General features: G+C 60.5%; 1 protein-coding gene across 3 annotated transcripts in view; it reads right to left on the bottom strand.

The window, feature by feature from the left end:
- NHERF2 (NHERF family PDZ scaffold protein 2) overlaps positions 1-12,793 on the bottom strand; it is a 31,663-nt gene extending 18,870 nt beyond the window's left edge. For 2 of the 3 annotated variants that reach the window (XM_058815747.1, XM_058815748.1), the window contains exons 1-2: positions 10,227-10,256; positions 8,166-8,423 (exon numbers count right to left, since the gene is read on the bottom strand). In XM_058815747.1, coding sequence (XP_058671730.1) covers positions 8,166-8,423; positions 10,227-10,241 — 273 coding nt within the window. In that variant the 5' untranslated portion in view covers positions 10,242-10,256. Of the gene's footprint in view, positions 1-8,165; positions 8,424-10,226; positions 10,257-12,466 lie in introns of those variants that run through there. The other variant, XM_058815745.1, reaches the window with a different exon arrangement.

The following is a 12,793-nucleotide window of genomic DNA, read 5'->3' as shown; positions in this document are numbered from 1 at the left end:
AGCCCTCCCTGCCCCCTGTGTGCTGCTGGGGGCTTTAGGGGGATTAGCCCCTGTAATGCCATGAGAGGGGTTAATCACAGAACAGCCCAGGGGCAGCAGGGCAGGCTCTGCCTGGGCAGGCAGCGACCCCACTGCCAGCACACGGGGATGGAGAGGCCCTGGAGCACATCTGGGCGCACATCTGGGCACCCAGGCACTGCTGCTCCTCCCTCAAGCATCCCTGGGACTGCTCAGTGCCAGGCTGGAGACCCTCCCAGGGGAAAGAACCACAGCCAGGCAGCCCAAACTGTGCATCCTGGAGAGGACAAGGCTCCAGAGACACCTCAGAGCCCCTCCCAGGGCCTGAAGGGGCTCCAGGAGAGCTGGAGAGGGGACAAGGGATGGAGGGACAGGACCCAGGGAATGGCTCCCAGTGCCAGAGGGCAGGGATGGATGGGAGATTGGGAATTGTTCCCTGTGAGGGTGGGCAGGCCCTGGCACAGCTGTGGCTGCCCCTGGCAGTGCCCAAGGCCAGGCTGGGCAGGGCTTGGAGCACCCTGGGATGGTGGAAGGGGGTGGATTAACTGACCTGCCCCTTCCAGAAACCATTCCAGAACTCCCTGCCCACTGAGCAGCCTCTCACACTTCCACAGCACTGGCACCTGCAGGGAATTGTCTTTCTCCCCTTCCCAGTGCTCATAAAACAACTAAAATTTGGCTCTCACAGGCTCACCGCTAAACAAACATCCCACACCAGCTTATTGTACCTGGAAACAAACTCCTGCAAAGCTTTAGTGGGAAAAGAGGGACACTGAGCCAACAGAATCCAGCTCCAGGTCTGGATGTGGTCTGAACGTGCACAGCAATGGAACCAAAACATTCAGGAGTCCAGGCAAAATGTAATGAAATTAAATTACAATATGGATCTTGCCAGAAAGAATTATGTCAACAGCTTGAGGTTCAATTCCTTATTTATAGAGACCTGTGGATCTGCAGAAAGCCTCCACTGATTGCAAGTTTAATTTTTGCTCTCCCATATCCCAGCCTGGAGTCCCCCACCAGCAGTGCCTGTAAAATCTCCATATCCAGAGCAAAGGACTGGGAGACAAAACCAGCTCAGAACAGACCTTCACTGCACCCTGAGCAATTCATAGTGCTGGGTGCATCATTCCCCCAGCCTGGAGGGCAGGAATGACCCACACAGAGGTGATGCCACATTGCCAGGGCTGAGAGCACCCAAGGAATGGTTAAAGGGAGCTCTTTGGAACCTCTTTAGGCAGTCAGGTGTGTGTGGAAGCCTTGGCCCCCTCCAGCCTGGGGGCTCACACTGGAATCAGCAGCACTGGCACCTCTGCCCCCCCAGTTTCCACTGCCCACCAGCAATCCCACAGCCCCAGGTGGGAGCAGGAGGAGCTGGGACTCCCCCACAGCCACAGCATCCCCCAGGACCACATCCAAACCCCTGGGACGATTTATCCCTCTGGGACAGCCCTGCACAAACAGCTGGGAACCAGCAGCACATCATCCCCTTCTCCACAACCGGCTCTCAGGAATAAACAGAGGATCCAAAAGAAAACCCAGCCCAAGCCCGATATTGTCTGAGGGTTTCCTGTGCCATGTGGAGCCCCCAGGGCCGAGCAGGCTGGAGCAGCTCCAGGGATGGAGCAGAGGCACAGCAGAGGCTCTGTGCAGCTGCCAGGGCACACGCACGAGGCCCCGCCGCTGCCAGAAGATTTTTTAATTTATTCTAAACCATTTAATAGCTCTGCCATTGAACAGAACCGTCCCCAGCTGGCCGGGAGCCCACTGGTGAGCGGGGCTGGGTTTGAAGGAAAGCTGCTGGAGCCCATCCTGAGAGCCGAGGGGGCTGGGGAGGGATGGAACTGCACTTCCAGCAGCTCCCACTCAATATCAGAGGGAAAGGTTTTGATTACTGGGGGATGCAGAAGGGATCAGCACCGGCTGGACCACCCTGAGCATCCCCATTCCGGGCTGGGGCAGCATCCTCCCCTGTCCCGGGAGCTGGGGGGTCCCGGGGCGACCCCACCATCCCCCGTGGCTCCGGGAACAAAGGCTCTTGGCAGGGCACGGCTCCTCCCGATGCTAATCTGCCTCCCGCCCGCTTTGTGTTTCGCTAAAAATACCGCGGGGAGGAAGTTCGTGCTGCGGGGTGGATGCTCTCCTCCCCGGGAGGGGCTTCCTGCAATGCCCCGGCACAGAAATAGCCCCCGGCCCGCTGTGCAGGGCAGCCTGGAGCGGGGAGAGCACCGAAATAGCCCCCAGCCCGTTCTGCAGGGCCATGCTGGAGCGGGAGTGCCTGTCCAGCCCTGCAAAGGGAAGCTCTGGGCATCCATGCCCGTCCCGCAGCACCAGGAGGATGCGGGAGCCGGGGCTCGCCCTGCCGGGAACCTCCAGCCGCATCCCCTGCGGCAGGAGCAGAAAACGGGAATGAATCCCTGGGCAGGAGCAGAAAACGGGAATGAATCCCTGGGCAGGAGCAGAAAACGGGAATGAATCCCTGGGCAGGAGCAGAAAACGGGAATGAATCCCTGGGCAGGAGCAGAAAATGGGAATAAATCCCTGGGCAGGAGCAGAAAACAAGAACAAATCCCTGGGCAGGAGCAGCAAAGAAGCTGCTCCCATTTCCATGCAGCCACAGCTGTAATTACCACCCACCCCATTCCCAGGAGGTGTTTCAGCTCTGACACCAACGGCCAGAAGAGGAAAACCTGCCAGCACTGCCCCAGCACACGGGACCTGCCACACTAACCCTGGTCAGAGCATTCCCAGCAGGATTGGGCTCAAATCTCTGCCAGCACCTCCTTGGAGTGCTGCAGTGATGCCCAGCACACGCTGCTCATCCCAACACAGCTCCAGGGATTGCGCTGCCAGCCCCAAACTCACCAAAACCTGCACCACAGGGAAGGGGGACAGCGCACAGGGACAGGCACCAGAGCCGGGGCTGCCCCACCCCACAGACCCCCTCAGCAGCAGCACCCCAAAACCATCACAGAATCCTGGGATGGTGAGAGGAAGGGAGGATTTGTCTTCACAAACCAGCTGTGGGTCTGCTGGTGGACAAAACCAGCACTGGGAGATAAAAGAAACAATGGGAAGGATTCCACTGATTGATGAATGGAAAAAGATATTTGCTTTTATAAATAAACTTTCGGTTTGTTGATGAATGAAATTAGACACTGAAAGATGAAATGGGGAAGAAAAACCCCTAAATTCCATAAGAATTAAAAATTAAAAGGGAGGGCTCTACATTAGAGGGAAATCTTTAGTATCAGGTGTATTGGGGAGTCTGAACCTCCCAAGTACCTCAGCCAATGGGGAAAAACACCTAATTCTGTGAGAACTAAAAATTAAAAGGGAGGGTTATACATTAGAGGGAAATCTTTGGTATCAGGCGTTTTGGGAGGTCTCAACCTCTCAAGAAATGGGGAAAGAGAGAAGCGAAATGTGGCTGGAAATTGGGATAAAAAGGAGGCTGAGTCCTCCAAAAACTCAGGAGATCCTGGGAAATGCCCCATGGCCTCTCCCTTCATTCAAGTAAAGTAAAAGGACTCCTCTGTCTCCTTTTTGGACACAAACCTCGGGTGTTTGTGGATTAAGTTTCCTAACAAAGGAAGGCAGCTCCCAGTCCATCTCATTCAGACACCTCCATTATGTCCAGCCTGGCCCTGGCAGTCCCAGGGATGAAGATGAGGATGTGCATCCCCAGGGACGAGGACGAGCATCCCCAGGTGTCCCAGCCCCCGCTGCGGAGCTGGAGCCGCTCCCGAGCCCACCCCCAGCCGGTGACACGCGATGCCACAGCCCGGGGACATCAATAATGCAGCGGGGTCAGCAGGGCGGCCCCACAGCCCCGCCCGACTGCTGCCGCTGCTGCTCGGGATGGAGATCCCAAAAACAGGGAGCCCTGTGCCATCTGGCTGAGCTCCCACCAAGGCAAACCCTCAGGGACACAGGGGTGCCCATGGCAGGGACTGTGGGGCTGGCAGAGCCTCTCCAGGCACCTTCCCTCCCTCATCCATCCCATCCACGTCCTCAGCCAGGGGCAGCTCCACGCTGCAGGCGCACAGTTGGCTTTGCAAAGTGTTTTTTTAAAGCAAAAATGGGCAAAGTCCCGAGAGTGGCACATCCCTGATGCCCCCAGGGTGGCACAAACACAGCTTCCCCTCATCTCTGCCCTCTCAGACGCACAGCATCCCCAAAAGCAGCTGCTGTGGGAAGGGCAGGGATGCACTGGGACACAGAGGGCTCCCCACAGCTCTCCCTGCCCAGCAGGAGCCTCACCAGGCCGTGCCAGGGCTGGGCTGTGCCAGGGCTGAGCTGTGCCATCCTTCCCACCTCTCCCACAGAGCCCAGCCTGCCGCGGGCAGTGGAAGATGCTGCAGGGAAGCGCTTTAATTCAAACCATCCACTTATTTATTTTTTTTTAAATTGCATAATTGCTGCAGACATTTCTGCTCATGTTTGGTTTTATTACATCTCTGTGGTTATTCTACAAGCCCTAAATTTTGGGCCTCAGCTGAGCTGGCAAAGTGCTCCAAAGACATCTGTGCTGAGTTATTCCCCTCACAGAGCTGGGGCAGGACACATCACAGCACTGGGGTTTGTTTGCCACAGACACAAGCTCTGACTCCTGGCCCAGAGAGAAGGGTAAATATTGACTGCCTCGAGGTCAGCACTGACCCCACACCTGGTCCTTTGTCCTTCAGAGAGCAGCACAGCTGTCCCCAGGCACATGCGGGGCTCAGGAGCTGCCACCAACCCCTGTGTCACCCCAGGGACACCATCCTGCTGCCCCCAGCTCCTGCCACCACCCCCTGTCACCCCCAGGGACACCATCCTGCTGCCACCACCCCCTGTCACCCCAGGGACACCATCCTGCTGCCACCACCCCCTGTCACCCCAGGGACACCATCCTGCTGCCCCCAGCTCCTGTCACCCCAGGGACACCATCCTGCTGCTCCCACCCCCTGTCACCCCAGGGACACCATCCTGCTGCCACCACCCCCTGTCACCCCAGGGACACCATCCTGCTGCCCCCAGCTCCTGCCAGCAGTGATCCTAAGGTGCCCCATCCCTCCCCAATACAGCACAATCAGCAACCAGCCACTAATTCCTTCCCATTTCAATCCCCAGACTCAACAGGTTGGAATCCAGCAGCTCCAAGATGTGGGTCTGTCCTCCAAAGGATAAACCCTGGAGAAGTTCATCCTTCACAAGGATTGTAAAGGTCCCTTTTCACACCCACCCCCTGCAGACCAGAGCATGAAGGAAGGCAATTGCATCACCCCAACGTCTCTCTGGCTTTGCTGCTGTTCTTGTTTCTCCTACAAACACACCTGGAGAAGGCAGCGAGTCCCAAGGACATCCCCAATGGCCATAACGGGGTCCCAGTGCCCTGCAGGAATAGGACAGCAGGGCCACAGCCCTGCAAAGGTGCCACCAGGACACCTCTGGAACGAGCAGCAGCACCCAGGCGAGGTGCTGGCAGCCCTGCAGCTCCCCTGCCTTTCACACACCACCAGCCCCGGGGTTTATCACAGCCTGTCGTGGCCCAAAGGCACCTCTGCCATTAAAGCAGCTCACAGCCAGCACCGAGAGCAGCCCTGGCACGCTGGGACCCCCAAACTCCACCTGTGCACCCCAGGCAGGGCACAGCCAGAGCCCTGGGAACCTGGCATGGGGGACACGCTCCCTGCCAGGGGACAGAGTGGGACAAGCCTCCCCAGCCCAGCAGAGACAGGAACGGGCACAATGCTGCGGGTCAGGGCAGCCCTGGCTCCCTGTGCCACCACAGCCACGGTGTTGGGGACAGCAGGGCTGTGACGGGCACAGCTGCTGGCTGCCAGCCCTGCCGAGCTGCTCCCCGGGCAGGATTTTAAATACGTGCTGAATTATTCATGGCACCACCGAGGTTCCTGCAGCACGAGGTGCTGGGCACAGCTCCCTGCCGGGGTGCACGGTGACCTCCCCACACCCAGGGCAGCTCTGGGGGGTGGCAGGGCTGTGCCCACCCTCCTGCTCCATCACCACCACCAGATTTCCCTCCTCGTTCTGTTTCAGCTGCTCCTCTCCTCAGGCTGCCCTGAACAACCCCAGCCTCAAATCCAGGAAAACTCCAGGCTTTCTATAAACAAACGCTGCTGACAAAAATGCAGCTCCCTGGAGCAGCAGCCCCAGCTCCCACAGGGACAGCTTGGGGCCACGGGTCTGCAGGGGGAAGGAGCTGCCTCCTCTCCTTCACTGCACACCTCCAGGAAAGCTCAGAAAAGCCCTGAATCTGGCTGGGGAACAATCCCTGGGTGTATCCCAGCCTCACTGCAGCAGCAGCAATCTCCCGTATCCAGGAGCTGCACATTGCAGTGCCTGTGAGCTGCTGGGTCAGGATCAGGCTCCAGCTGCCCCATGGAGGTACACAGGGCAGGGCAGAAATCGGGGTCCAGCACCGCTTCTGCTGCTCTGGCAGCCGGCAAGGGGGACACAGCAGCCAGAGCAGGAGCCTGGGGCAGGTTTCACCACCTTGAGTCAGGCAGGATGGCAAGGCCCAGGAGCGGGATGCAGGTCCTGCTGCTCCAGCCACCCCTGGCCTCACCCCAGAGTCACACACGGCTCCGGCATGGAGAAACGACCTTGGCAGCACAGCTGGCAGTGCCCAGCTCTCCTGAGAGCTGCTGGGGCAGGAACAAACCACCCCAGGGTGCTCAGCAGGAGCAAACCCATCCCCACAAGGGGGGTATCACCCCTAGAACCAGCTCCCCCGTATCCAGCCCATATATCAGGCCTGTGTCCAGCACAGCGAGCACTGAGTGCCCAGGAACAGCCTCTCTGGGGGGAACAGGGGCTCTCCTCCCCCTGCCAGCCCTGCTCTCCCTGTCCCACCCTCTCCTCGGAGGAGCCACAGCCCAAAGGCCGGAAAGGACCGTCCTGTTCCCCGGCCTGACTTCCCGTCAGCTCCCGCTGCTGGAGCGCGACCAGCGCAGGGAACAGGGCAGGAAATGTCCCTGTGAGAGCCACCCTGTCCCTGGGAATGGCTCCTGTCCCTGTCCCGGGGGGCTGCAGCCCCAGGGAAACAGAGCCAGCAGCACCCTCGCACACACACAGCTTCAAATCAGGCACTGAATAAAGGAAAATAAAGGGAAATAAAGCCCAGCCTCCCGGGCTGGCCCAGGGAAGGGGGAGCCTTCTCTGCAAGGCTCCAAACAGCTCCAGAGGGAAGCACCAGGGGTGGGAGCCCCTCTCCTGCCTCACACCAGCATCACCCTTATCTGCACGGGGGGTTCCTGAGGACACAGCACCTTCCCAACCTTCCCATGGATGTCCTCCTGGCAGCCCAGTGGCCACCTCTGGGCCAGCACTCATCCCCCGTGCGAGGGGACAGAGACCAGGCGGGCAGTGCAGCCCCTGCAGGGCCCCCAGAGAGGAGGAGGAGGAGGAGGAGGAGGAGGAGGAGGAGGAGGAGGAGGGGATCCCAGCAGCTCCGTGCTGCAGAGGCTGTTGAGCAGCCCAGAGCAGCAAGGACAGGACAGGGGACAGGGACGGGAGGGCACAGATGGCCGTGGAGCAGGGCACAGAGCACCCAGCAGCTCCTGCCAGCCCCGCTATCAGCCCCGCTCCTGCCGGCGCCGGCTCCAGCCCCGCAGCCATGGAAACTGGACCTGTTCCACCCCGAATTCCTTCCCTTCTGGAAAGGAGTTTACCAATAAAAGGCACTTAGTGCCGAGTCCCAGGCCAGACCCAGGCCGCTTGAAAAGAGCCAATTAACTTCCCATTTCAGCAAAAAGCTGCGAACACGTTCAGCCCAGATGTTCCCTCCCTCCGGCGAATAATGGAGGCAGAGAAGCTCATTCATGAGCTCCAGCTTGGCCACAGCCCTGCTCTGGGCAGCCTGAGACCCAGGCTGGGACACCAGCCTTGGCTGAGGCACCGTGGGGTCACTGTCCCCAGGACTGGCAGCCCCCCAGAGCCCCCCAGCAGCTCAAGACACCCTCGGGACACCGGAGGGAAGGGAATGTACAGCCCCAAACTGCCTGGAGTGAGAGATTCCACAGGGACACTGGGGGTCCCCAGGACGAGTCCCACACACAGAAGGGTTTCTCTGATGGGACAAGCCGTGCCCAAGGAGAAAGGAGATCCCAGGGGTCCCATGCACTCCCCACAGGCCCCCTCACCTTCCTGCTGCCGTGGGAGGAGAAGCTGTGGGAATGCCTCTGGAGGCCGCCCCCGCTCAGATCCAGCTGCGGCTTCCAGAGCTCGCCGTTGTCGCTGGGCAGGCCCTTGGCAGGGGGCACTGCCGAGCCCAGCACGATGCCGTTGTGCACCATGTCCTCGGTGCAGGTGAGCCGCAGGCTGCACAGGTACTCGTCCGTCTCCTTGTCCACCACCAGCAGCCGCGTCTCCGACTCCACGGCCTTGATGCGCTGCACGACCTGGGGACGACAGGGACGGCTCAGATGGAGCCATGGGGACGTTCAGGGGTGGCACCCAAGGGCCATCAGCTCCCCCCGAGCAATGCAGCTCCGCTCTTGGTACAGGGCTGTGCTCCCAGATACAGGTGATGGGGCAGAAAGGACAAGGACACAGCTCTGGGAGATCCCCGGGGATCTCTTCCAGCCCAGGTCCTGCAGCCATACAGCAGCTCTGCCAGCCAGGATCACCCTGCCCGGACACCTGGGATGGCCTCCTGCTCGGTCAGGAGCTTCCAGAGGCTGGCACTGCCCCTCGAGCATCAGCAACCCTCCGTCCCACCAAGCAAACGCCCTCATCTCCTCATTGAGGAGATTCCTCAATCCAGGGTGTCCTTCTACTCCCATACCCAGGGCAGGGCATGAGCCAGGGGGCACAGGAAGGCTCCAAGCACCAATGAGGGCAGTCAGGTGCTGGACTGTCCCCACCACACCATTGTGCAGGCTAGGGGTAGATTTAGGAAGCAAACAGCCCAATCCATGCACCCATCCCCAGCCCGTGCTGGGAAGCGGCAGAGAAGAGGGGAGCCAGTGCTGGGAGCGGGAGATGAGCCCGTCCCCGGCAGGATCCAGCTCCAGCAGGGCTGAATGGGGACATTGTCCTGCTGTGCCCGGCTCCTTTGCAGGATCAGGGACTGGCAGAGGCTCCGACAGGCACTGACACTGCAGAGAGCCAGGAGCAGCTGATCCCACAGCCAGGCAGGGCTAAATCCCACCAGAGCGGGATGGAAACAGGGAAAACCCAGAACATCCACAGGGAAACCAGCTCCAGACTCACTGCTGGCAGCTGCCAGGGCACCTCCTCCCTGCACAGGCCTTCATCCCGAGGAGGAGGAGGGGTGGCATTGCTCCAAGCGCTGCTCAGCCACCATCCCCAGCCATGGGGCGGCCCTGAACACCTCAGACATGCTGGGAACCCCCCAAAAGCAGCCCGGGGCTCCTTGCAGGGCTCCTGCTCTGATCTAGGTCACAGCAGCCAGACACGCCAAGGTTAGAGCGACAAACGAGCCTAATACGCAATTAACCAGCATTTATTTACTCCCCGCGAGCTCCACTCAAGGTCAACAGAGCCGGTATCTGCAAACAAGAAAAAAACCAGCCTGGAAGAAATGCACAGGCTGCAGCCAGGGCTGAACCAACTCATCCACTGCAGCCCCTGCCCGCACAGCAGCGATCCAGGATCCCTCCTGGAACCAGCCTGGAGGGTGCTGATCCACCAGGCCCACAAAATCCATCTGCTCCCGTTCAGATCCATTTACATCTGCCATCAGACAGTGCTGCTGACACCAGCAGAGCCTGTGCAGGGACACTTCTCCCAGAGGGGACCTGGCAGCAGCAGCAGCCAAAGCACGGCAGCAAAGACGGGGACGGGGAAGGTGCTGGCCCTGCAGGGACATCCCCAGAGCCTGCAGTTCGGGTTCTCCAGGCAGAACAGGGGATCACAGGGGTCCCACAGACTGCAGAGAAACTCCGAGGGTCCGCAGAAGGGTCCAAAGCTGGCATGGAGCAGTGCTGGGCTCACCCCATGGCCGAGCCCCCCAACAGCAACAGCAGCCATGGAGTGAAGGTCCCACAAGCGCTGGGGGCTGAGCAGGGATGGAAAGTAGCACAGAGCAGCCCCTTGCCCCCTCCCTACCAGCAGGACGAGCAGAAGGGGCTGCGAGGAGCCCCCCAAGGCAGCAGGGGCTGCGAGGAGCCCCCCAAGGCAGCAGGTGTCCCTGGGGGCAGAGCAAAAAGGTGGGAGGCAGCTCCTGCCCAGCGCCATACCCGCTTGCGAGCCATGCTCCCAGGCTGGAGTCCCGCAGCTTCTGGAGACAATGCAGCCTGCCCTGCTCATCTGGGACCTCCTGAGCACCCGAGCCAGCCCCACCATTTCCGCAGCCCCACCCAGGCAGACTTTAGCCCTGAGCCAGCAGCACCAGCCCGGCAATGCCGGCCCCGCCACCCTTGCCAAACAGCAGCGCCCAGGAAGGACTCACGGTGCCACCAGCAGCTCCCACAGAGGTGCCCGTGCCCTGCTCCATGCTGCCAGGCTCCCCGGGCAGCAGGAGCCTTTCTGTGCCCAGGAGCTGCAGCTCTGCCCGGTTCGGAGGAACCCAGCATGCAAGCCTGAGACAGAGCATGCACTGCCTTAGCTCCTTGGGCATGGCCAAAGAAAAAAAAAAAAACAGAACAAAGACAAAAATGCTGCCAGCTTCAGCTGGAAACACAGTTACACCCAACCAGCGAGGCCTTGTGTGCTGCGGGCTCCCCTGTGCCACAGAGAAGTGTTACTTGTTCAAGGCTGGGCAAGGAGCAGAGGAAGGGCCACAGTGAAGTGGCTGCTCAGAGCCATCGTGTGACCCACCAGGGCATCGCCCGCACCACGGCCCATCAGTGCTTTGGGGGAATGAAGAGGTTCTTGTGGCATTGAGGCAGGAAAATGGTGATCCCAGAGCAGGCAGGTCTCCCACCACTGGCACTGTCACAGATCCCAGTGCCACAGCAGCCAGAGTGGCACCGAGCTCCTGGACACCCTGGATGGGACACCCTGCTCCAATCACTGCTCTGCAGCAGGCAGTGCCAGCGCTCCATGCTGCCGCCAGCAGCAACAACAAAAACAAACAACAACCAAAAAAAAAAAAAAAAAAAGGAAGAAAGAGAAATTTCCCCCTCCCATTTCACTTGACCTACTGGGAAGCCCCAGCACGGTTCAAAGGCGCAGCTGGCTCCGCTATCGCCCGTCCCCAGCAGCCCAGCACCAGCAGGGAGCTCTGCTGGCTTCCAAGGCACCACAGGAACACAGCCCTCCTTCCTGCCCAGCCACATCAAAGATGGGGATCCTCCTTCAAGGGGTTTGAAACCGCTCTCAGGACAAACATCGACTTTCACACGGCTGGCTCAGAGCATCAAAACAAGCTCAGTTCGCCACCAAACCCCACCAGGCTCATGGAGAGGAGCACACGGGGCTTTACTGGAGCCACCTGGAAGGATCAGCTTCACCTTCAGCACAGCAACATCCACACCTGGGGCGAGGTCTGGGGACACAGAGCCCCCCAAAACTCTGCAGGGTCCAGGCACATCCCATTTCTGTCCCCTGCAGTGCTGGCAGCGGGGCTGAGCAGATGTTTTAAGTTACTAAAACACCAAATCCTGCAGAGCCCCACAAACCACGAGGCAAATTGTGCCCCTGCCAGGCTCCAAGAGTCCAGCAGGACTGGAGCAGCTTGAACCTCACTGCTTGTTTGTTTTTGTTCTCATTGCTTGTTTTTTTCCGCATTTCTTGGGTTTTTTTAGACTAAATTGTTTGACAAATGTAAGTTTCAGTTTTACAAGGAGAAAATGCCAGAGCCTGAAACAAACAGCTTCTGTTGGAGCAGAAACAGCACCCTCGGAGCTGCCCGGTCCCAGCGTGGTCAGAAAGAGCCAGGGCTCCCCTCCGAGCCCTATCGCTCCCTGGCCAGCCCAACCACTGAACATCTGCACAGCTCTATCTGGAGATTTTCAGGCATCTTCCTACACTCCGAGCTGCACAGGCAGGCGCAGCTCGCCTAAAGCAGCCAAGAAAACCCACAGCAGAGCCGGAAATAAAGCCCGGGTCTCCCCATTCCTTTCCACCACCGATTGCATAACGCGGCAGAGCCCTGCCCAGCCCCACACACACCTTCCTTCGCCTTCCCCACCTCGACGCGACTGCAGCGCCCGGCGCCGCGACCCCGCACGGAGCTGCGGCTCCCGGGCCACGCAAAGCCCGGCCCTGGCATCTCAGGGGGCATCCACCCCATCGGGGCACCCACCCCACTGCGGTACCCACCCCATCGGGACACCCACCCCACTGCGGTACCCACCCCATCGGGACACCCACCCACAGCTGCAACAGCCCCACCGCCGCAGCCGCCCCACCGCAGCCAGGCCGGGGATGCTCCGGCGGGGATATTTCGGGATATCTCGGGTGAAACCCCCGCTGGAGCGGGCACAGCCCGGCTCGGCCCGGGGTGCCCCGGCCGTGCCCCCGCTCCGGGCCGCACCTGGTGATGCGTCTCCTGCTCCACGTTGAGCCCGTTCACCTCCACGACGCGGTCCCCGGCGCGCAGCCCCGCCGCCTCGGCGGGCGAGCCGGGCTCCACTTTGCGGATGAACTGGCCGCTCTTGCCCTTCTCGCCGTGCAGGTGGAAGCCGTAGCCGCTCTCCCCCTTGAGCATTCGGCACAGCCGCGGCTTCAGCTGGTCCTTGGCCATGGCCGGCGGCGGAGCGGCGGCGGCGGCGGCGGAGCTGGGCGGGCGCGGGGCCGCTTTTATGGGCGGCTCGGGGCGGGCGCCGAGGGGCGGGTCGGGATCGGGACCGGGGCCGGCGCC

The sequence above is a fragment of the Ammospiza caudacuta genome, chromosome 17, assembly GCF_027887145.1.
Source record: "Ammospiza caudacuta isolate bAmmCau1 chromosome 17, bAmmCau1.pri, whole genome shotgun sequence".
Lineage (NCBI taxonomy): Eukaryota > Metazoa > Chordata > Aves > Passeriformes > Passerellidae > Ammospiza > Ammospiza caudacuta.
Note: the sequence above shows the minus strand (reverse complement) of the source record. Positions and strands in the feature narration are given on the sequence as shown.